The 23,087-nt window shown below is 41.9% G+C and overlaps 1 protein-coding gene across 1 annotated transcript in view; it reads right to left on the bottom strand.

The window, feature by feature from the left end:
* MPDZ (multiple PDZ domain crumbs cell polarity complex component) overlaps positions 1 to 5,398 on the bottom strand; it is a 132,269-nt gene extending 126,871 nt beyond the window's left edge. Inside the window, exons 1-2 of the mRNA XM_018556477.1 lie at positions 5,365 to 5,398; positions 2,385 to 2,551 (exon numbers count right to left, since the gene is read on the bottom strand). Of these exons, the coding sequence (XP_018411979.1) occupies positions 2,385 to 2,551; positions 5,365 to 5,389 (192 nt within the window). The 5' untranslated portion in view covers positions 5,390 to 5,398. The remainder of the gene's footprint in view (positions 1 to 2,384; positions 2,552 to 5,364) is intronic.
* Between the last annotated feature and the right edge of the window lie 17,689 nt (positions 5,399 to 23,087).

The following is a 23,087-nucleotide window of genomic DNA, read 5'->3' as shown; positions in this document are numbered from 1 at the left end:
TGTCACTGCTTGGGCCTCAATGTCTCTGCGTGGCAAAGTGTGCCTTCCCTAACAGATATCAGATCTACTGCACCCTGCGCAAAGCAGGGTACAGTTGTTGGAGATAGGATGTGGGGTGCTGTGGGGTGTTTTGAGGCACCACCTTTTTGGCAGGCTGTCTCTCTTTCCCCAAGATTGCAATCGATGACACCCTTCAGCTGATGTCAGGTAGGTTACTGCCTCTAGCGACAAAATGCTAGAGTCAGGATTGCTTATTGGCTGCCTATCTGTCCCTGCGTAAATCGCTTTCATCGTTAGCAATCAAGATTTGGCAACGTTAAGGGCCGAGGTTGGCAATAGAGGGCAATAGAGGTTAGTAGAAGGCACTGTGCTGTTAGCAATTCGTTGCTGACGGCAGAGTTGTTCGTCTAACGTCAGCCTTATGTATGATTCTTTATTGCAATTTAAGTGACTGTTGTTAAGAGATCAATGGGCTTGTTAGAGGAGCTGTGTAGCAATCTTAGGGGTCTGTGGACACTCCAATATCTGCAGGCTCAATTCTCTTTAACAGGATGCCTCCAGATTGCAATTAGCAGATTCCAATCTTATCTGATCCTCCACTGTAACTTTTACAAATGACTGTTTGCAGACAGATCTGAATGGGCTTGATAGAGGAGGCTATCACTGTCAATAACATCAATGCAGGGGCTTATTTTACTACCACACTGCAAGCTATACACTGTGAATTGACTTCAACTTTATTGGCCACACCTCCAGGTGTACGGCTGGTGGTGTGCGCTTCATTTTTCTGCTAGATGCCTTCAGGGCATCCCTCCTAACTATGCATGTATATCTTGGCACCTAAAAATGTTTATTTTGTCTTTATACCTTAAATGTCTGACTGTTGTTCCTAAAGGCTGTGACCAATTTAGGGTGTGTTAGAAATGGGGGTTAGATTTTGTAGGTGTGGCTACAGGTGGGTGCATGCTTTTTAAGGATGTGGTTAAAAGTGAGTGATCAGTAGGGTATCCCCAGATTTATTTATTTTTTTAAACCTTATGTTAAACCTCCACTTTGTATTTAAAAACTGGGAGGATGGAAACATTACTTCCAACTCCTACTACTAAGTTCTGTAACAGAGCACAAAGCAAAAATAATCCTAAGCGATAATGGATATGGAGCCATTTAATTACATACACCCTGTCTGAGTGAAGTGGTAAATTGGGGGAGGGGTACAACGCATTATCACTGCTACCTCCAAATCACATATAAGTAGTAGGTGCCAAGAATGTAATGAATTACAAAATAGGTGGCTTGCAGTTTAATTTTAAACTGTGTGAATAGCAATGAGGCAGAAGACGTAACCAATTTTTGAGGCAAAGAGATAAACATACAAAAAAATTCTGACTACATTTGTACTCCGTTTGTTGCCATTATGCAATCTTAAATAAGTTTAATTTTATTGGGTAGCTACAGAGAATCACTGAGGTTGGTGCAGTTTGCATGGCAATTATACACATAAAAAAAAAAATGAAAACTTCAAATCTATTTTATTCTCTATTGGTATGCTACATCTAAATGCTGGTTTTCTCTACATATCCTAAATTTCCCCTTTCGATATGGTCTGCAAATATCTTCGACTACTGCCCCATTTAATCTAGCATCTAGATCTGTATCCAATCGATTCACAGGGTTTTCACTAGGGATGCACCGAAATTTCGGCCGAAAATTGGACTTTTGGCAGTCAGTGATCGCTGACTGCTTGTAAATAATTGAGGACAGATTATGCTTACTGTGCCCCCAATTATGAACGAATGGGAAGTGCTCTACATCACCTCCTGTTCATTCATGATTGTGGATATAGAAAACATACTATCTGCACAAGTTATGAATGAACAGAAACACTCAGTATAGAGGATTCCTGTTCATAACAGAGATTGAGCATTGAGTGTCCTCAATCTCTTTTTCTATTTTAAAAAGGGAAATATCAGGGGTGTCAGACCCCTGATATTTCCCTAGAGTCTCCGACAGTAAAATTAAAAAATACAAATATTTATTAAAAAAATAAAAAAAAGTTTAGAAAAAAAATGATAAAATATTTTTTTTTTAATTAGAAAGGTTAGAGTAAAAATAATTTTCGCTTTTGGCCTGACATTTTTTTTTTATTTTCGGTTTTAAAATTTCATTTCGGTGCACCTCTAGTTTTCACCTTCATTTTGGGACAAACTAATTTATCCATATTTCTTGTCAACACTGAAGCAAGGTGAAAAGAACATGAAAAATTAATGTGAAAATAGGCAGGACAAAAGAACTGAGCAGCATACAAATTAAAAGAATTCAGCAAAGGTTTCTTTATTATGCAAATCAAGAGAACGAAAAATAGCCAATACGTTTGTTTGCTCTACCTGCTCTCTAATATGCTGGAATGAAGACTGTAAGTTGAGGATCTGATTGAAGAGAGGGCTTTGCAGAACAGATTTCAATAAACACAGCTTTTCTTCATTTGCTATATCCCCACGTTCCCGAACTTTTGTATGCAGACGTTCAACTGCCTGCAAGGCCCGATGGGTATCTACAATAAAAATGAAAGTTCAACATCTTGGAGAAAACAACCAATATTCCAGCTGCAGGCTCTCTAATGTTTATTATATTGGTATATTTCACTGTTCCCACCAGTCCTAGCTTTACATCCACACCAGCTAATGTTTGATAGTTAATTTCTAATATTACGACCTACAAGACGGCCAGAAAACATGTTTGTGGGTGTTAGACTGAGATTTACATTATATGGAATGCTATTTCTATTTCTTGTCAAGTTCAGCGAATTGTGGATCAATTCACAAGCCACCATACTTTCCATTTAGACCAGGGCTCAAGAGGCACTGCACTTGCATAATAAAAGGTGATGGAATGGTGTGTGATTTTGAATCACTACGTTCAGGTATGCATCCCCGTTGAATATCAGAAAAGCACATTCTGGACCAAAAGAGGTCCTGAGCTGCCAAAACAGCAACTGGATCATTTTTTTTTTCTCCTAGTTAAACCCAACATACCAAGATTGTTCTGGCTCTATTAGTACCCACAAAGCCCTGTTGAAGGGGGTCCTCTAAACCAGTGGTTCTCAACCTGTGTAACCTCAGGACCCACATTTGTCCTTGGTCAATAAGTCGTGACCCAAGTTGCACTGCAATGGAATGCACGGCATTGCGGTACTGCACGACCCGATGCGGGCAATACAACTGTGGGTGGGAGGTGCAGTTGAGGTGCCAATCAAATGAATGGCAATGCAATTGCCTTCTCATACCAAAACGTGTGGTAGGTGCGATTGCGAAGTACAGTGCGTTAATCGCACGTGTCTGTGCAATTAACGCACTGTACTAGTGTGAATGGGCCCTCAAAAACACACAACCACAAACACAATCTCACACACACACACACACACACACACACACATTAACACTCCAAAAAAAATAATTTGTTCTTTTTTTAAGATCCACCCATTCTCCCTACCTTATGAGAACTGGAGTGGATCCTTAGCTTGGGGTCCGGTGTGGGCTGCTGTACTATGATGAAGCTCCATCCATATGTGCAGTGCTTTACAGCTCCCTTGCACACCCTGTAGAGGTGCCGAGAGCCAGTATGCTACATCACACCGGTCTAGGCATCTCTACAGGACATGCGAGGGAGCTGTAAGCAATGCACATATGGATGGAGCCCACCCTACCTCAAGCTGACACTCGGCACCAGGCAGCATATTTTGAATGGCTGCTTGGCGCAAGAACTGACAGTGCTGCGCTAGGGGGGGGCTGAGGACCCTCTCACCTAGAAAAGTGGAAGGCACACGGGGACCCACTGAACACAGGGTCGCGACCCACTTTTGGGTCATGACCTACCAGTTGAGAACCAAGGCTCTAAACCATACAATGTACCCAAATTAAAATCAGTACTAAACTGCACACAATCTGGGGCTTTCCTCCTCACATCTTTATTTAAAGAGGAACTTTACCCATATCTTTAAAATAACAATAAATACACCTTTAAAAATGTTTAGTAATGGCAATCTACAAACACATACTTCTAGATAATTGCCGCCTTTTTATTTTTTGCATACCTTATTTTTCTTTTCCTCCCCATTCTTCTCACAGTGGCCATTTTTACTAAGGACAGATTAATCCATCTCCCTTTACTTCCTGGAACTCGGGCACATGTGCCTAGGACATGTGACCATGCACATCATCTCAGGGGAGGAAAATGTCTTTGCCTAAGATTACAGATGTGATTTCCCAGCAATGCTATGCTGATGTGACCTTCCCAGGATACATAGTTTGGGCACGATTACATCATTTGTAACAGCTGATTGGCTGCAGTCATCACTCAGTCTGGCTTCTTCGCAAATGTCAACTTAAAACTCAACGTTCGTAATCTTTGTTTTAAAGACGAAAATGCCTAAGTGGCCGGCTGGCCACGTGTCTGTACACCATTATACTTGACTCGTCTGCTACCAATTGTTATGTATTCTGTAAAACTCAATAAAGATATACAAGCTTTAAAAATTTTTTTTTAAAAACTCAACGTTTTCAGGAGGGGTAAGGGCCACACACTGCTTCCTGCTGACCTGGCCGGAATCTAAGCAGAGTACGGCCAGCTTTAGAGCCCAGACCCATTCTACACTGGTCGGCCCTCCACTGCTGGGCATTGTTTACACCCATTTTTTGTGGGGCAACTATGCTGCATTGAATGGGCAGACTACACAGATCAATGGCACAGGTACTGCTGCAGGTATATTGATAAGAGTGAGTCACCTGTCTCTGTTTAATAAAAGGTTGATGCAAATGAATGCCTTATTCTATTCACCTGCACTAACCTACATTCAGCAGCAATCATGTACACAGTGGCTGCACTACTGGGAAGATTCCATAAACGCAATGCATATGACATTTTTCTTAAGTGCAGTAACCCAGAGCATTCAGAATTCAAGCAGATGCAATCAGGCACACAGTGGATGAATTCTGGTTGCTTGTTACTGTATATGTTACCGCACTTAAGATGTAGCACTCTTTATACTGTCAGTGCAGCTTCATTCAAAGGATGTTAACCAGAGGCGAATGCCGCCAAGCCTCAGGCACTCTGTAAATGGCCATGTACACACAATGTCTTAGTATGAATAAAATGCATCAAGACATCCAACAAATTGGCCTAAACGCTAGAACAGAGAATCACAGAAGGAATGTCCTTTAGATGGAAATCCATTTTAAGTTTTACAAAAATTCTAAACATTGTAAGTGAAAGATTCAACGAATGTAAAAATGCATACAGATACGTTTTAAATAGCCCAGTATTAAAATAAATAAAAACATTACGAAAATAAAATATTGTAACACTCACCAATAGTTTCCAGCATAGTTCTCATTAGTACGGTTACCTGCACAAAGAAAACAAACTAATTGTGAACAAAAAAAATTGATTTCTTGACTGTGGTTAAACCCCACCACCCCACCATCCCCCTGTTGTATTACAGTGCCTCACTTGCCAAAAGGGCATTTTAACAGGTGGCAAAAGTAATCACCCTTTAGAAGGAAGGACAGTGTCAGCACCAATTCAGAGATGATTTGAGGATCTACAGCCGAGTGATGCACAAATAAGAGACATTTATGTTAATAATTAAGGTACTTGAACACATTTTTAAGATTTAACTTCTGAGTTTAGTGTCACTTTATGTGATCTGTTCGTTACCCTCTTCACATCTTCTGCACCATTACCAAGCTAAATGTTTCAGCCCCCTCAATACCGGCATGTTTTTTCATTTCTAAAAAACTGCAGAAAAAAATTAGATCACTTAGGAGTTTCTACTTTTCAACAAAATAGGGTCATTTAGAGCTTTTTGTACTATCCTGATTTTTTCTTCTTCATATGTTTAACAGTAGGGGAATTTTTTTGGTCTTTTTTCCTTTTTATTGTAAAAAATAAAAACAAGCAAGTTATTAAATATCACGAAAAGAAACCTCTATATGTCTAAAAAAAAAAGAAAAAAAGATATAAAAAAAAAATTGGGTTACAGTGTTGTGCGACCAGTCATTCTCAAACTTTCACAGCACTGAGAATTGAAAAATGGCCAGGTAATGAAGGGGGTGTAACATGCCACTACTGAAAGCGGGTTTGGTATTTAGTTAGACTTCTATGGGAATGCAAAACCCACTCGAAACAACCAGATGCTCATGAACATACACCCATAGGGCTTGTTCACACCATCTCCAGTGCGTTCTGCCACGGGTAGTGGGCAGAATGCACTGGATCGCATAGAGCAAGCCTCTCTACGTTCCTGGGCGGGTGGTTCCATTAATGTCAATGGCACTGCAGACACGCCTCCTGCCCGCACCAGAATGCGTGGTTCAGCAAAGCCCGCAGTCTAGTGTGGTGCGATCGCAAAAAACATAGTGCATGCACTATTTTTTTGGCGATCGAACCGCACCAGAACGCACAGCAGGCGGGAGGTGTGTTTTCGGTGCCATTGATATTAATGGAACCACCACGCCCCCTCCCCAGAACGCAGGGAGGCTTGCTCTATTCGATTCAGTGCATTCTGGCCACTACTCGTGCCGAAACGCTCTGGAGATGGGGTAAATAAGCCCTAAGGGTGTATGTTCATGAGCATCTGGTTGTTTCGAGTGGGTTTTGCATTCCCATAGAAGTCTAACTAAATACCAAACCCGCTTTCAGTAGTGGCATGTTACACCCCCTTCATTACCTGGCCATTTTTCAATTCTCAGTGCTTTCAGTGCTTGTTTCCAGTGGGTTTTCCATTCCCATAGAAGTCTAACTATGCCAATTCCGCTTTAACCACTTCAGTACTGGCATGTCAGAATGCACTGAAGATGGTGTGAACAAACCCTTAAACTAATGTCAAGAATGTATTTTTTCACAGGGTAATGATTAGGTATCAATATATCTCCGGGCGCTTTAGTGTACAAGACATCACATCCACAAAATAAATGTATAGAGCAAATCTTTTTTGGAAAAATAGAAATTTGAGGTACCAACAAAAATAATACCAGTAAAATGATGATTTGTAATAAACATCATTAGAAAGTCTATATATGGTTCATAAAACATATTAAATTGAAAAATAAATACACGCGCTATCCCTATACAAAGTCAGCTCGCTACATCTCTGCACCAAGTGTAATATATAAGCTTTTCGTAAAAACACAAAACAAGCTCCTAAAACACCAAGTGACAGAAGACGCCTTCATATCCTCTTTGTATAGTACCGCTTACAAACAACAATAAAATACAATGTTTAAAATATAAACAGTCACCTAAAGCAAACACTGAACATGTGTTCCCCATGTCTAGTAATTAGAATCCAGCTATGGGGATAAAAGAGTTCATAAAATCCTCCTAATGACACTTCGGACTCATTTTGGCTAGGTTCACACCTAAGCGATTGCGCTGGTGAGCTGTTTTTGCTCATCTTTGTTTGGGAGATTTTGCTTTGAAAACCGTGCTTTGACAACGGCCCGAAAATAGCTCCTGCACCTTTTTGGGCAAATCGCAAAGGTGTGAGCCGTTTCCATAGACTTAAATGGAAATCTCTGTTTTGTGCGATATCACGTGGATGAATTACTTCGGTGTGAACCTAGCCTTTATAAAGTGTTGTCCCATCGTATAGCTGTAAATCCTCTCTGCGCCATCTTATACTGCTGGAGTATACAGTGCTCCAGCAGAAATCTCCAGCCTACCTCTATTCCTATCCTTTGACTGCTCCCAGCACCCTCCTTCCTCACACTGATCCGCACTGCGCTGGCACACACACTGTCGCCGTCTCTCTTCCTGTAGTGTCTGAGCGTGCCCCGCCTCTTCCCCCATTATAATATTATTGTCACAAAAATGGACTTTTAATTGGTTTTTCATTGAGATTTTTGTCTTTCATTAACCCCCATAATGAAAAACAATATTCTAATCGAAGGGAAAGTCGGTGAAGAGATCAATAGAAGTTTCTATCTCTAAACCTCAGGGAAAGAATGTGTTTTTCACAGGTTAAATGACTGCACTCAATGCACACAGCTCTAACACAAGGATAAGGTGCTCTATTTTTAGTCAAATCTCCTTGGACTCAGCTGAAAAAAAATGTACATTTTTGGTAAATGAAGCTCCTTAGCCTGGTGTGTTAGCAATGTGAATTAAGCCTATCAAAGCTGGTTACTGTAACCTACAGTGTGTAATAGCATTCACATTCTTATTTCAGATCAAGCAGAAAGGTGACATAATATTCGTTTATTGTATTATTAGAGGGACATTCTGATTGTCTCTATTGCTGCTGAGAACCATATCCCATGATCACCACTGTGATTTAATACTTATGAAAGAACCCTGAAGTGTAAAGAAATTTGCAAATGTCTCTTTAGTATTTGTCAGTAGGGAAGCGACTCTTATTTCCTAAACATCCCTTTATCATTGTTTTTGCAGAGCGCAATTCTCCTATAGCTCTCAGCTAAATCCAGAGCTCCACTGCGAGGCAGAGACCTGGAACACCAATTGCCCCAGAGGCAGAGAAGATGTTGGATTCCTGACTTCGCCCAGAGCGACAGAAGTCGCTCTGCGGTTGATCGTAGCAACGTGGACTCGGAGAACACCCTGAGACGAGACAACCCCACCGAGACCAGCAGAGGAAGGAACGTCCTGTATGTGGAATATGCTTACAGGGATTGAAATGGGGAGTGACAGCCACCAGACTACCCTGCTCCCACAGATTTCATACCAGCTGCTTCGGCAGACGGGTACTGGAGAGTCAAACCTGTCCAATCTGCCAGGAATGGCTCAGTGGTACTATTCAGGTAAGTGTCTTACATCTTTCAACCACTTTTACTATTGCAGAGTAAAAGTGATTATTTTTATCAGCTGGAGAAATCATTTACTGCTTATTTTTTTAATTAAGAACATTTTCTTTGAGAAAATATTTCATAAATGTAATTTCTGTTCTCTCACATACAGTATGCGTTTCCATTACCAGATAATAGACAGATGGCCATCCACCTTCCTCCCCAAGTTTGGGCCAGAGAGCTGCCAGTCTCCATTGATTTTATTGATAGAGAACCAACTATACAGACGCTGCCAGGTAAGATAATAAAACCGTTTAACAGTAACATTTAGAGATTGTTCCAGAGGAAGGCAAATCACATTTACTAAACCATCACTATATCATTGTTTTTGCAGGGCAAGATTCTCCCACAGTGAATATCAGAGCAAGAAGAACTTCACAGTGGGTGAGTGAAGAACAGCTGCCCCAGACATCTAGAAGGGGTCGGAACCCTGACAACACCCATAGGGACAGAAGCCGCTTTCCCCTGCACAGGAACCACCCTGAACAAGGAAACATCCACAGGCCTCCCGACCGATGACCAGCAGATGGAGGAGCCTCCTGCATGCAGCATATGCTTGGAGGAACTGGAAGAGGAAGCACGGACCACCAGTCTACCCTCCTTTTTTTTACATTATGTTATAAAACAACTAATATTACCCGCTTTTTTGGTAAAATATAAAAGACGGGGTCACGTCGGGTAAATATTCACCAAACATGTCAAGCTTCAAAATTGCGCGCACTCGCAAAATCGCAAAAAACTAGCATACCCAAAATTGGCCATAGGCGACGCTTTAAAAGCTTTTACAGCTCATCAGTTTAGTGTTATCAGCGATTGATGGCCCTAGAACTATTGCTCTCATTCCGACGTTCTTTTTTGTGTAACTTTAAAAAAATTTGGGGGGAAACTAAATTTTTGTACTATTTTTTTTTCCACTTAACTTTATTGCTAGCACAGAGGGGGCTGAGAAACCCCCTTATGTGATAGCAAAAGAGGTGACAGGTCCTCTTTATGGAGACATCAGGGGTCTCCGAGACCCCTAATGTCACCTAGGACCCCCCTGAAGAAGCTGATGAAGCAGAGATCTGCTTCATCAGCTTCTCTCCAGCATCTGAAGCTGGAGAGTGACACGAGAATGCGGAAGTGATGTAATATACATCAGTTCTGCATTCTGACAGCGGAGAGGGGACCGAAGGGAGCTTGTGTACCGAGCTCCCTCTGATCCCCTGTGACAGAGGCCTTATGCTGGTCCCGGGCTCACACCGGAGCCCGGGACCAGCTTGACAGCGGGAGGGGGGAGAGCTGCGGAGGGGGCGCACGTCTCGGGGCCTCGTACAAGCGATCCGCCGGCTCTATAGCCGGCGGATCGCTTGTATATTAACGGGCATCGCTGCCTCTTTTCAAATAGCGGTGGCACACGTCTGGGGGCCTCATAAAAGCGATGAGCAGGCTCTATAGCCGGCGGATCGCTTGTATATTAACGGGCATCGCTGCCTCTTTTCAAATAGCGGGGATTTCCCGAGCGGGCGGATGTAACAGGACGTGTATACACGCCCAGTTACATCCAAGAAGCTCCCGGCCGCCCGTGTATACACAGCGGCTGGCCGGGAGGTAGTTAAAGAGGGAGTCCATGCCATTTACATCAGGTAAGACATGCGTAATATAGGGATAGATTTCCTCCATTATGATATGGGAAATAGGAGTTCATATTTCTAAAGCGAAGCAACTTTTATTTACTAAACATCACTTCCCAGTTACTACATTCTTGTTTTTGCAGAGTAAGATTCTCGTATGGCTCACAGGACAAGGTCCGGAGCTTTAATGCCGGGGAGATCACCATCTAGAAGACGTCAGAACCCAGACCTTACCCAGAGGGACAGAAGTCGCTCTCCGGTCGACTGGAACAACTCTAGAGCTGCAGCTAACGATTATTTTCAAAATCGATTAGTTAGCCGATTATTAAGTTCGATTAATCGGTTAATCGGAAAAACAATCAAATACATTTTTAAAAATGGCTCCAGTGATGGAGTACTAGTTTGTATTGAAAGGAGCAAGCTTGGAGCGGTGGAAGTAAAAAAGAAAAAAAAAGTGTGGTGTGCAATATAGTGAAATGGAAAGTGTAAAATTATACAGCAATCAATGCAGAATGGCACCGGCTATAGAGGACTACAAAACCCAGCAATAGTACATTATACAGCGCAATGCAGAATACCTCCAGCTATAGAGGAATACAACAAATCCCAGCAATAATACATTATACAGTGGTGCACTGCCGAATACCACTGGCTATAGAGGACTACAAATCCCAGCAATAGTACAATATACAGCGCAATGCAGAATATCACCAGCTATAGAGGAGCACAACAAATCCCAGCAATAGTACATTATAGCTGGTGGTATTCTGCATTGCGCTGTATAATGTACTGTTGCTGGGTTTTGTAGTCCTCTATAGCCAGTGGTATTCGGCAGTGCACCACTGTATAATGTATTATTGCTGGGATTTGTAGTGCTCCTCTATAGCTGGTGGAATTCCACATGGCGCTGTATAATGTATTATTGCTGGGATTTGTAGTCCTCTATACAGCGCAGTGCAGAATATCACCAACTATAGAGTACAACAAATCCCAGCAATAGTACATTATACATACAGTATATAATGTATTGCTGGGATTTGTATTCCCATGTATAATATACAGCACAATGTACCATCAGCTATAGAGGAATAAAAATCCCAGCAATACATTATAGAGCACCACGTGTGGGAAAGTGCAGGCTTATACCTGAGCAGTCTTCCAGCAACTTGCTTCTCAGATCGGGCCTGTCAATCTGCCGCTGTCATCCCCCCACACCTGCTCCTCCTTACTACATCTCCCTGTGCCGATGGAGAATGTGGGCGGGCGGTGAGTGTGAGGCGGGAAGGAGGTGCGGCGTGTAAAGCGTGGATGCGGGTCTGGCAGCGTTGAGTGTGAGTTGGGGAGGAGGTGGGGCGCACAGCGTGTGTGGAGCCGTGAACAGGGCCAACTGATCAGAAGCCGATTAATCGATTATTGAAAAAGTTGACAACTTTTTCAATAATCGATTATAATCGATTATGTCGATTAGTTGTTGCAGCCCTAAACAACTCAGAACCAAAAAACGCCCAGAGACCCCCTCTTAGCGGCTAGCAGAAGGAGGAGAGCCCTGCATAAAACATCTCTAAAATGAATTGCAAGAGGGAGCGGTGGATTGCAACTAGCAGACCACAAAGCTCCCAGCAATTTCACACCAGCTGTGTCTGGAGATGGATGCAGGAGACAAGCACCTGTCTGCTCTGCTGGGCTTATTCCGGTATGCGTTTTCTATCTCTCCATCTTTTGTCACAAATCAACCCACTTTTACCACGGCTGGATCACCGTGATTGTTTTTATTCGTTGGTAAAATGATTTAGTATATATTTTCTTGGAATTGCACAATTCTTTTAAGAAACCCAAAATTTAAATTTGTTCTCTCTCCTCAGATACAGCACACAATGACGCTACAGCATTAGCTCTCGTTCACACCTCATGCCCAAAACACACCTAGTGCCCTTCATTTCTATGGCCATGTTCACATTTGAGTGTTCTGTTGCTTGTAGCAAAACGCTTGCTGCTGGAAAAAGTATGCAAGCTTCTTTCTGGCAGACTAAGCATTTCTTGGCCCCATGGACTTCAATGGAAACGTTCAAAAACGTGCATTTGCTGCGTTTTTGTATGTGTTTTATGCACGTTTGCCCATTTACAGCAATTTGTCACAATCAACTAGCAAAAACAACCGACTTAATGCACGTGCAAAGAAAAATGCACAAAAACGCGAGTAGAAACAAGCACAAACGCTGTTGCCTAGCGGTGAATGCAGCCTTACCGAAAGATGACCATCATTGTCCCTGAAGAATCCTGGGACAGACAGGTATTGGTCTCATCTTTCTTTGGAGTGTCAACTATACTCTTTTATCTGACGTCATCTCTCTGAAAAGATTATGTGCATGCTTATTGGAAATAAAACCATTTAAATATATCAAAAGTGCCATAAATATGTTTATTCCCCAACGTTAAAGTACATTAAAGAGTAATGGATACAACCACATGAAAACTTCCAGCCTCTAACATCCGCACATCACAACGGCAGCTGAGACCCCCCATGCGTCACTGCACCAAATCAGTCAAGCAAAACAAATGGCAAACAAACTCATCAATTTGTTACCAGCTTTACAGCAAGGTGCACATGGAAGGGCTTTATACAGTAACAGCAAAAAGTTTCCCAGCACAAAGAGGTGCCTTTGCACGGCTGCTTGGCTTTCACATATTCTGCAGAAGACGTGTATCTAAACCTCTGTTTTTAAACTTATCGGTGAGACATGTTTTTTTGCATGATGGCTAGTGAGTGTGCTGGGAAACTTTTTGCTGATACTGTATAAAGCCCTTCCATGTGCACCTTGCTGTAAAGCTGGTAACAAATTGATGAGTGTGTTTGCCATTTGTTTTGGTTAACTGCACACGTAGGGCACTGTGTGTGTGTGTGTGAGTGCTGCTCCCATTCCATAGTGTGCCATATCATGGTAGCCAGGCAGCAGCGCTCTCTAACACGCACAATGTGCATTAAAGGGTAAGTTAACTCTCCCAAGTAGTTTGGAAAAATGTAATCACCTGCTCAAATTTCCACACCCCTGATGCATGAAGAATAACTTATAGGGACATTTCTTATCTGTGTGCAGTTTACACTGCAAAGTCTGATCATGAGGTTAAGCAGTTGATCTTAAGGATGTCAGACATTATATAGCAGGTTTATATACACACACTGGATATACCAGTGTTTAAAGTGGCATACAGTCCAAATGCAGCAAATGGAGGCAATTATAACCTAGTGGACACTCTGGGAAATTTGATGAATGGCCACAGGGAGTGTATTGGATGGAGAAGAAGTGTGATATGCTGGTCCGCTGTAGTCTGGTTCAGCTGGGGAGCCTATGAGGGGCATCTGTATATTGGGACAATAGCTCTCTTGGGACAATAGCTCTCATGGGACAATAGCTCTCACAGTGATATCTGGATAGAGGAAGATACATCACACTATTTGTTAAGGGAGGATGCAATTATAATAATGTTGCATGTGCACTGTATATATTTCAGAAGCATAATTTAATTTACATGCAGGACCCTGCAATAGTGTTAGGGGTTTTTAAATGTTTTAGAGTATTTTTGCGGTTTGTTTACCTATATCGGATTTACTTTATTATTATAATATAATGATCAGCTGTTAAATACAAGGTGTAGTTATATTTTTGGTGACAGAGATGCATACATTATAGTGGAAGTCTATGTCCAGATCTGGCCTCTAAATAATGTAAATGTGCAGGCTTTTTTTTTTTTTAGTTGGAGGGCTTTTTGATTGCTTAAAGGAGAACTATGAGGTGAGTGCTTTTCACTCACCTCATAGTTCTAGCCGACCTGTGACAATGAGACTGTCACAGGTCGGCTCAGTAGATCGGGAGGTGAGAAAACACATACCGGGTTCGCTCGCCTCTCGATCCTGTCACGGCTCTCTGCTGTGACAGGGGGAGGGGCTGGATTCCCCTCTCCGATCTGCCAGCGCTGACTGGCGGAACGGACGGGGAGGGGGCGGGTACAGCTGGCTCTGCCTCTAGATAGGCAGAGCCAGCTGTCACTCACACAGCTGGGCGGATCCCGTCATCTAAGTCGTGATCCGCTCCGGCGTCTCAGTATACCGCGAGCTACAGCTCGCGGTATACTGAGCTTAGGGTAACGGGAGGACGCTAGTTTGTGTCCTCCCGTTACTCTAAGGAGAACTATGGGGAAAAACACTGATCCCATAGTTCTCCTTTAAGCCCCTTCTCACCATAACCTGTACGGTTATTCTGTCTCGTTGAGTCCTGAGCCCTACTTCATACCGTAGAAGCCATGGTTTCGATACACTGCACTGGTGATGGCCAAGAAGCCTGAAACAGCTTTATGTAGTTTGAAATAAATTGCTCCATAATATTAAACTATTTTTGCACTATACACAAGAGGTTCTGGGTGTGCATTTGACTAGTGGGGGCATAAAGGAATGCTTCACCTGGCCCTGCCCACTATCCTGAAATAAGTAAATAATTTTCTGTGAAAATATTCAACTATTAATGGAAATCGATACTAGGATACTACATCAGGTAAGCCATGAATTAAAGATAAATGTCCCCCATAACAATTTATTATGGTCACTTAAAATAGACTTTTAATTCGTTTTTACTGAAGTTCTTATGTTGGAGATCCCCCAAAATTAGAATAGTTATTCTCATCAAAAGAGATTCCAATCAGGTCGAATATATAGAGAATTGGAGTTTGTCATTTAAGGGCCTATGTTGATGGACTTTGGCCTTGTGTCGATGGCATTAGTTTGGCATCACTGAGAAGCTTCTGAGATGCTGCAGAATTTCCTGACAGGTGCACTTGACCTGCAGTTTGTTTCCTTCTGACCTGAATTTGGCAAGATGAACCACTTGCAGACCAGTCACTGTACATATACGACCAGTCCGGAGCCTCAAGAAGTGGCGGCTTCAGACACAGAGCTGATCAGACCAGCTAATTGGTTATCACATCGATCACATGGCAATGTTTACATTGCTAAACCCTCCACTTCCTTTTAGAACAGAGGCAAGGGAGAGTAACTGAAGTAATAAATAGATGAATCATCCATTCATTACTTTCAAGTGAAAACAAGCTGCAGTAGCAAAAAAAAAAAAATTTACATTGATTTTAACCCTTTTACCCCCTCCTCCTCTCACAATATGCACTGAGTGGGAAGATTATTATGACCACCTGACGTATGTAGGCAAATTAGCTATAATTAGCTATAATTTTGTGCTGAAGTTGCTAGAGGGCCAGACCATTATAAATAGGGAAGCAGGTTGTTTACCACGACAGTAGAAGTGATTTTTTTCTGAAGATATGGGTAAACAACGCGATTTAACAGCCTTTGAACGTGGCATGATTGTTGGGGCTCGGAGCCATGGAGCGAGTATCAGCAAAACAGCAGAATTCGTTAAATGTTCAAGAGCAGCTGTTGTTAAAGTGTTTAAAGACTGGACTGTGAGCCGAAAATCTGGGTCTGAACGTGCGAATTGTGGCCGTCAGCGACGAGGCAATGTTAGGGCAGAACGGAGAGTGGCAAGACTGGTACAAGACAACAGAAGGACAACAGAGCAGTGTCAGATTCCTCGCATCACCTTTCAACATCTCGTGGAGTCACGAGGCGGCCCAACAAAGTACTCATGGGGTGGTCATAATAATCTGGCCACTCAGTGTATGTTAGGTCCATTCCATCTCTTCTCTGATGTTAACCCCTTATCTTGCACATCTGTATATTAACCTCATCTCTATTATCTCACTATTAGGGTTGCAAGTAACGATAATTTTCATAATCGATTAGTTGTCCGATTATTTTTTTCGTTTAAATGGATTTTAAAAAAGCCATCTTTTATATAAAATAAAATACACAAATGGAGTGTTACAAACAAAAGTTTACTTAAGAATAAAACTGCATGCACATTTTTTGTAATGGCAGCGCACGGCATTGCAGTACCGCAAGTTCCAGTGCAGGCGACCACCCTGCAGACGAGAGGCGCGTTTGGGGTGCCATTGAAGTGAATGCCACTGCAACATAATAAAATAACCAAACTTTTATTTAAAATAACGAGAGAAGCAGCAGCAGAGGTTCTATAATTTTTCTGGACCTCATAAGAATGTTGGACCAAGGACGCATGTGCGCTGAGCCTTGCATGCCTCCAACAGATGCATTCTTTTGAGGACCACAAAAATTATAGAACAGCGGCTCTCTAATTAGGCAGCCACTCTCTACTCGCTGTGTACTAATGCTGTGCTCGATCTTCTGTTTTGGAGGGCAGGGAAGATATAGTCTCCATAAAGAGAACCTGTCACCTCTAAACGCTATGAAATAGGGGATTGTTAGCCCCGGTATGATAGCAATAAAGTAAAAAAGTGATAAGAAAAATAATAAAATACATTAAAAAAATAAAACCAACCCCGCTGCTCCCACCATATTGTGGTGACCAGGCAGCAGCATATAAAGGATACGTTCACTTTCCCAAGTAGTTTGGGAAAATGGAATTACCCGCTCAAATCTGGCCCCCTCTTCCCCCCTGCTATTCTTACCTTTCGGCGAACAGTACTTCCCCTCCGCCGGTACATATGTACTATCCGTACTGCCATCTAGCACAGCCTTGCACTATGAATTTTGCATTTTGCTCACTCATTGTTCAGAGTGTTCGCCTGACTGCACTGACCAATGACAAGTGCTTCTTAGCACAGTTAGGTAACGCTTAGGTTGAAATTATTTTTGGCCCTCGAACAAGTCCTTTTTTGTTTTAAACTTCCACACCCCTGGCTGTAGATGGAGATAGACACCAATGCATACTTATTTAAAATAACAAATACCTGCACTCAGACCTGCCTAACTGCCCATTATATTAAATACTGCAGTGTAAGAGCCCTTTCAAATGGGCATTCTGATCAGGTCCGCCTGTCAGTTTTTCATGTCACCATTTACATATGATTCCCCACAGACCAATATGGGTGTGGTAATCACAGTTTTTTCCTTCATCACAACATGCAGGGCAAAAAAATGGACGAATAGGGATGTTGCAGCGGTGACATCCGTTACGATCAGCAGGGGATCCGTGCATGAATCCGCTCCTGATCGGACGGTGTGAAAGGGGCCTTAGGGTCTGTTCACACCAGACAGCCACCCTAAGGTTTTATTCCCTCCAGTTCAATCAATTTTACCTCATACTAGCCAAACAATTATGCATCTGGTTAGGGGTACAACATCACGCCTCCAGTAAGAAGGGAATAGATACATTCAGATAAAGTACTGTCATTTTTTAACACAAAAGTAAACAAAATATAAGTAAAACAAGGTTAAAACATACTGTGCAGTCAATACAAAAAGTAAAAGATCCATTAAAAGTGAAACTGTAAAGACAGGAATGTGGGAGCTGCCATCACAGTTTTCTATTTAAAGGCACAGATGCCTTTTTTGCTACTTAGTGAGTCACTGACCCAGAACAAGCATGTAGCCTTTAAAATCTGAACTCTTACCCTCCATTCGTAATCCAGGTCAGCAACTCTCTAAGTGATGGAGCCAGATTGGCAGCCCTGGAGCTTGCAATATGGAAAGGAAGTCAGCAGTGGCAGCTCCCATATTTCTGTCCTCTCCTCGGGAATGTAAGCAGCTTGTACAGTCCAGATGTAAGTTTTCCTGCTTTTTCAGAGACTAAAGAATGTTGCTTATCTGAGGAATGTAGGTAAGTACTTAGTAAGATACTTATTACATCTCATGGGATATCAGCAGGAAAAAGCAGGAATCCTCTACGTATTGCAGGCTAACAATAAGTAAGATCCACCTTTAGTCATTTTTATACAACTCCAAGCACAGATAGTGACCACCCATTTAATTATTAAAGTGATACTAAACTCAGGAGGTAAATGTTAAAAATGCATTCAAGTACCCTAACTATTAACAGAAATGTCAGAAATGTCTTGGTGCCGACACTATCCTTCCTTCTGGAGGGTGGCTACTTTTGTTCCTCATGGCCCCTGTGCGTGTTGTAAAGTAGCCTCAGCTCCAAACTCATACATGAGACCAAAATGCGAGTTCTCTCTATGCACCCAATGGATGTTTCAGTATGGCAGCTCCAGGCAACATTTTGCAGGAGATTGTGGCCATTTGTTGAACAGAGAGTTACCAAAATATTTGTAATTCTGTTGTGGTTTACCCCTGGCACATTGCACATTCAGATGAGTGACTATTATCTGGCTGATCTTTCCAGTTGTGTATCATCTGCCTCCAGCCTGCTTACTAAACAATGGAATAAGTATAGAAATACTGAACTCCGACACCCATTTACAGCTTGAATGTTCAGAGCATAAAACTCAAAATATTCAAAAAGAAACAGCCAAGCAATTCAACACATGTGTGTTCCACTATCCTTTATACACAGAAGAGCTGGCCATACACTGCTCGAATGTTGGCTAATTAGTGCTAAATCAGGCAAAATTCAAGCATTCCTCTGCCCTACCAGCACTCCCCGCTCAATGATTTTTTAAGTCGACCTTTGTGGATGGAGTTGACACAAAAATGCTCAACCGAACAGCGCCTGCATCTGATTAGGTCCCTGTTTGGGTATTCAGAAGCTGCTGCCAAATACATTAGCCCTGCAGGATAGATTCCATCATACATGCTGTTTAAGATGGGTATACATGGTACACATTTGTACAAAAGGTGCCTCTGTCGGTACCCTTTCGCCCCTCATCCCTCGATCAGCCCATCAAAGGAGCTGTTTGGAAAATTCCCAGCCGAATGGATCTAGCAATAAATCAGCTGCTAGCTTCGGTTGGGTATCCTGAAAGAGTCTGGTGCTCACTGTCAGAATAAAATGCAAACAGTAAGCACTCGTTCACACCTGAACGTTTTGTAGCGCGTTCTACGCACGACGAACGCTCTACAAAACACTCAAAAATATAAATCCCATTTTATTCAATGGTCTCGTTCCCACCTTGGCGTATTTCCGCCTGTCCCTAACGCGCTACAAAACGGACTGAATGAGAAAAATGGCTAGGTGTATGGTTGGCTTTATTCAAATATTCTTGGATGTCTAAGGCTGCAGCTAATGATTATTTTCGTAATCGATTAGTTGCCCGATTATTTTTCTGAATTAATCGATTTGTTGCATTAAAAAAATATATATATATCTCTCTCTCCCCCCCAAACCAACCAACTAATCGATATTGAGAATAGTTGACAAGTATTCTCATAATTAATTATTATCGATTAACTGATTAGTTGGTTGCAGCCCTAGTGATATCCCAGAACTAAAAGGTTTTCTCCCTTGATGGGACGGGATACAGTTACACACCAGCAATCCTTTTACGTTGAGAAATTGTCTTTAGTAATTTACTGAGCCGGCAATGTCTTGGCCTGATATTCACTGCAGTAATAAGCAACGTCATGTAAACAATTAGCTCTGCAAGTCTGTCATATGGAGGACTTTGTTAACAGGATCATGAAGGCAAGCCAGTAAGCCCTAATAAAACATGGAAACGTTTTTTTTTGACAGATGCAGAACTCAAGGCAACTCTGGATTCCAGTGTAGTCAAGACACATACAGTACTACCGCCATCAATGAGAGTGACTTGAGCCTTGCTAATGATAGGTTTGAGAATAAAAATAACCTTCTGAGCCCAGAACACTTGATTCGGTAATAGGCTTTAATGCCATATGCCATTAACTCACACTTTAACCCTTTCCTACTCTCTGAAACAAAACAAAAAATGTTTTGGCTAGACACACTTTAAAGCTGAACTACAGCTCATACTTTTAAAGCAGTTACAGCAACTGGGGTTGTGTTCTTTTTGGAAAAAAAAGCTTAAAAGTAACATTAAACTCAGGAGAAAAATCTTAAAAAAGCATTCAGGTACCTCACCTAATAACAAAAATACCTTATTTATGTATCACTCAGCTGTAGATCCTCAAATCATCTCTGAATTGGTCCAAGTGATCTATTATGGGAGTGAGCTTGGAGCGGTGGCTACTTTACAACACACACAGGGACCATGAAAAAAAAGTAGGCACCCTCCAGAAGGAAGGACAGTGTCGGCACCAATTCAGAGATGATTTGAGGATCTACAGCTGAGTGAGACACAAATAAGAGACATTTTTACTAACAGTCGGGGGAATTGAATGCATTTTTAAGATTTAACTCAAGTTTAATGACACTTTAAAATTACACAAATAAAAGCAGGCCGTTGTGTTAAATGGACACTTTGCTGGCCACCTTGGTCTAAGCCCTGATTCACCCCAGAACATATGGTAGTTTGAAGTTCAAAGCTCCAAAACGCTCAACAGCCAAAACCCCATGCTTTTAAATTGTGCCTGTTCACATATGAGAGCTTGGACAGCTGTAGCTCAACTCCTGATGTTCCAAATGGCACATGAGCTACTTCTGAAGCAGAATAAGGCTTTTGGGTAGACTAGGCTTCAATGGAAACACCTGAAAATTAGCTTTTTTTTTAAAAGGCTAAACAGACATGTCCTTCTCTCAGTACCTGACTTTCCATTGACTAAAACAAAAACACTCAAGCCTGAATAAATGTGCCAAAACACGCAAATAAAAATGCTCCAAAATTGCATGTAAACGCCCTGGACTGAATGCAGCCTAAGGGCTTGTTCACACCATCTCCAGATGTCTTTTTGATGCGTTTTTTTTAACAAATTAGTTTTGCTTGGCTGTGAAGGTTCTCATTCATCCAGGTCATGGTATATCTGTAAAAAAAAAAGGCAACTGGAGTTGCTGTATTTTTCTTGAAGACGTTTCACTGATCATCCAGTCATTCTGAATTGAGAAAGCTGGTTGGATGACCAGTTGCCAGTTGCCTTGACTTATTTTTTACAGATATACTTTTGCTTAGGTTTAAGTGTGTTCCGGTGCATATACGTGTGTTTTTGTGCATTTCAGTGCGAAAACATGCATGCTGCTGTGCTTTTTTTAAACGCTCTGGAACTGAATGCAATGGTGTAAACTGGCCTCATTGAAAACCATTGGAATGACTGAGTATAGGTTTTTGGTGCAGATCTGGAGATGGTTTGAAGCAGCCCTAAATGTAAATGTGGAGAAAAGTATAAACAAAGGCACGCTGTATAAAAAAAGAAATCATTATACTGAATACCATCATTCCATGTATTAACATCATACAGTTACCAGAATACAATATTTGTTTGTTATAGTGGTCTTTTAATTAACTATTCTCATAAAAATAAGAACACCTTTGTACTGCAGACCAAAGGATTCCAGCATGACAACAGCTAATGTGTGATTCATGATAGCTAAGTAATTACTGTCATTCCTTCTTTCTCTGGACTGTGTTTGCCAACATTCTTATCACTGGAATACACTAGATAAACATTGCCTTAACAATCTACAACCTTTGTTTACTGAGCAAACAAAAAAGTCCGCTGTGTAATTAAAATCACTCGCAAACTTAATTATGTAAACTGGTGCTTTCAAAAATGTAAAGCATGCTACTTGATTTGTATACTTCTAGTTGAGGAACTACATACACTTGCCTTCAAGCATAGATTAATAAAGAGATGTGGGTTTATTTCAGTGTAATATTTGTATAGTAACTACATGTACTGTCCTTGGAGCACAGGAAAAAGTATTGTAATACAATCATATTGAAAAAGCAACTTAAAGCAGAACCCTGGGAAAAATGGTTCTTAACCAGTGTTGTGGGGCTACCCCAACGATGCAAAAGTTAAGTGCTTAAGTCTGGCTGCTAAAAAAAAAGTTATTCTCAGCCGATCTTCTGGCTGGCTCTTCGACCAGTCCCTAGAGCCTCTCTCCCCCTTATTTACACTCTCTATACACAGTGGGGGAAATTTATCAAAACTGGAGCAGATTTGTACTGCAACCAATCAGCTTCTCTCTCTCATTTTCAAATCTTACCTGAGCAAACGGAAGAGATGCTGATTGGTTGTCAAGGGCAACTGCTCCAGATTCTCTCTGCTCCAGTTTTGATAAATTCCCCCCACAGTATAGTACATGAGGACATTGAGGGACATGCTATCACAGGATCAGAGGAGGAGACAGGCAGGAGGGACCAGAGTAGCAGCCAACAAGCTCCACAGTTTGGGTGATTATAACTTTTTTTTAAAACATTTTTAACACCTAGTGCGGGGGTAAATGTCAGCTTTCCAGCTGGTGAAGTCCAAATCATGCCTCTGAGGGGGGAGAGAGGAGAGGGGGGAGAGAGGAGAGGGGAGAGGGGAGAGAGAGAGAGGAGAGGAGAGGGGAGAGAGAGGAGAGGGGAGAGAGCTGCAGCCCTAGTGTATGGGCAACTTTAGCTTAACTATAATGGTTCATGCACACTGGCTGACCCCGTACAGGAGGGGTGGGAAACTGCAGCCCTTCAGCTGTTGTGGAACTACAAGTCCCATGAGGCATTGCAAGAGTGATGGTTACAGGCATGACTCCCAGAGACATGATGGGATTTGTGTACAACAAAAATTCCTTGCCAGGGAGTGTACGGCCTCCCATGATAGTAATGGGCTGTGTGCGGGTATACAGCGGCACAGATGCATACATAAATCCCTAGACACAGAATACACATACACAAGTACTGGCATATACCCATGCAATGACTTGTATGGGAGTACCTGAAG

Source organism: Nanorana parkeri, unplaced genomic scaffold (assembly GCF_000935625.1).
Source record: "Nanorana parkeri isolate BGI_ZX_2015 unplaced genomic scaffold, ASM93562v1 scaffold239, whole genome shotgun sequence".
Lineage (NCBI taxonomy): Eukaryota > Metazoa > Chordata > Amphibia > Anura > Dicroglossidae > Nanorana > Nanorana parkeri.
The sequence above is the reverse complement of the archived record's forward strand: the minus strand, read 5'-3'. Positions and strand labels throughout refer to the sequence as shown.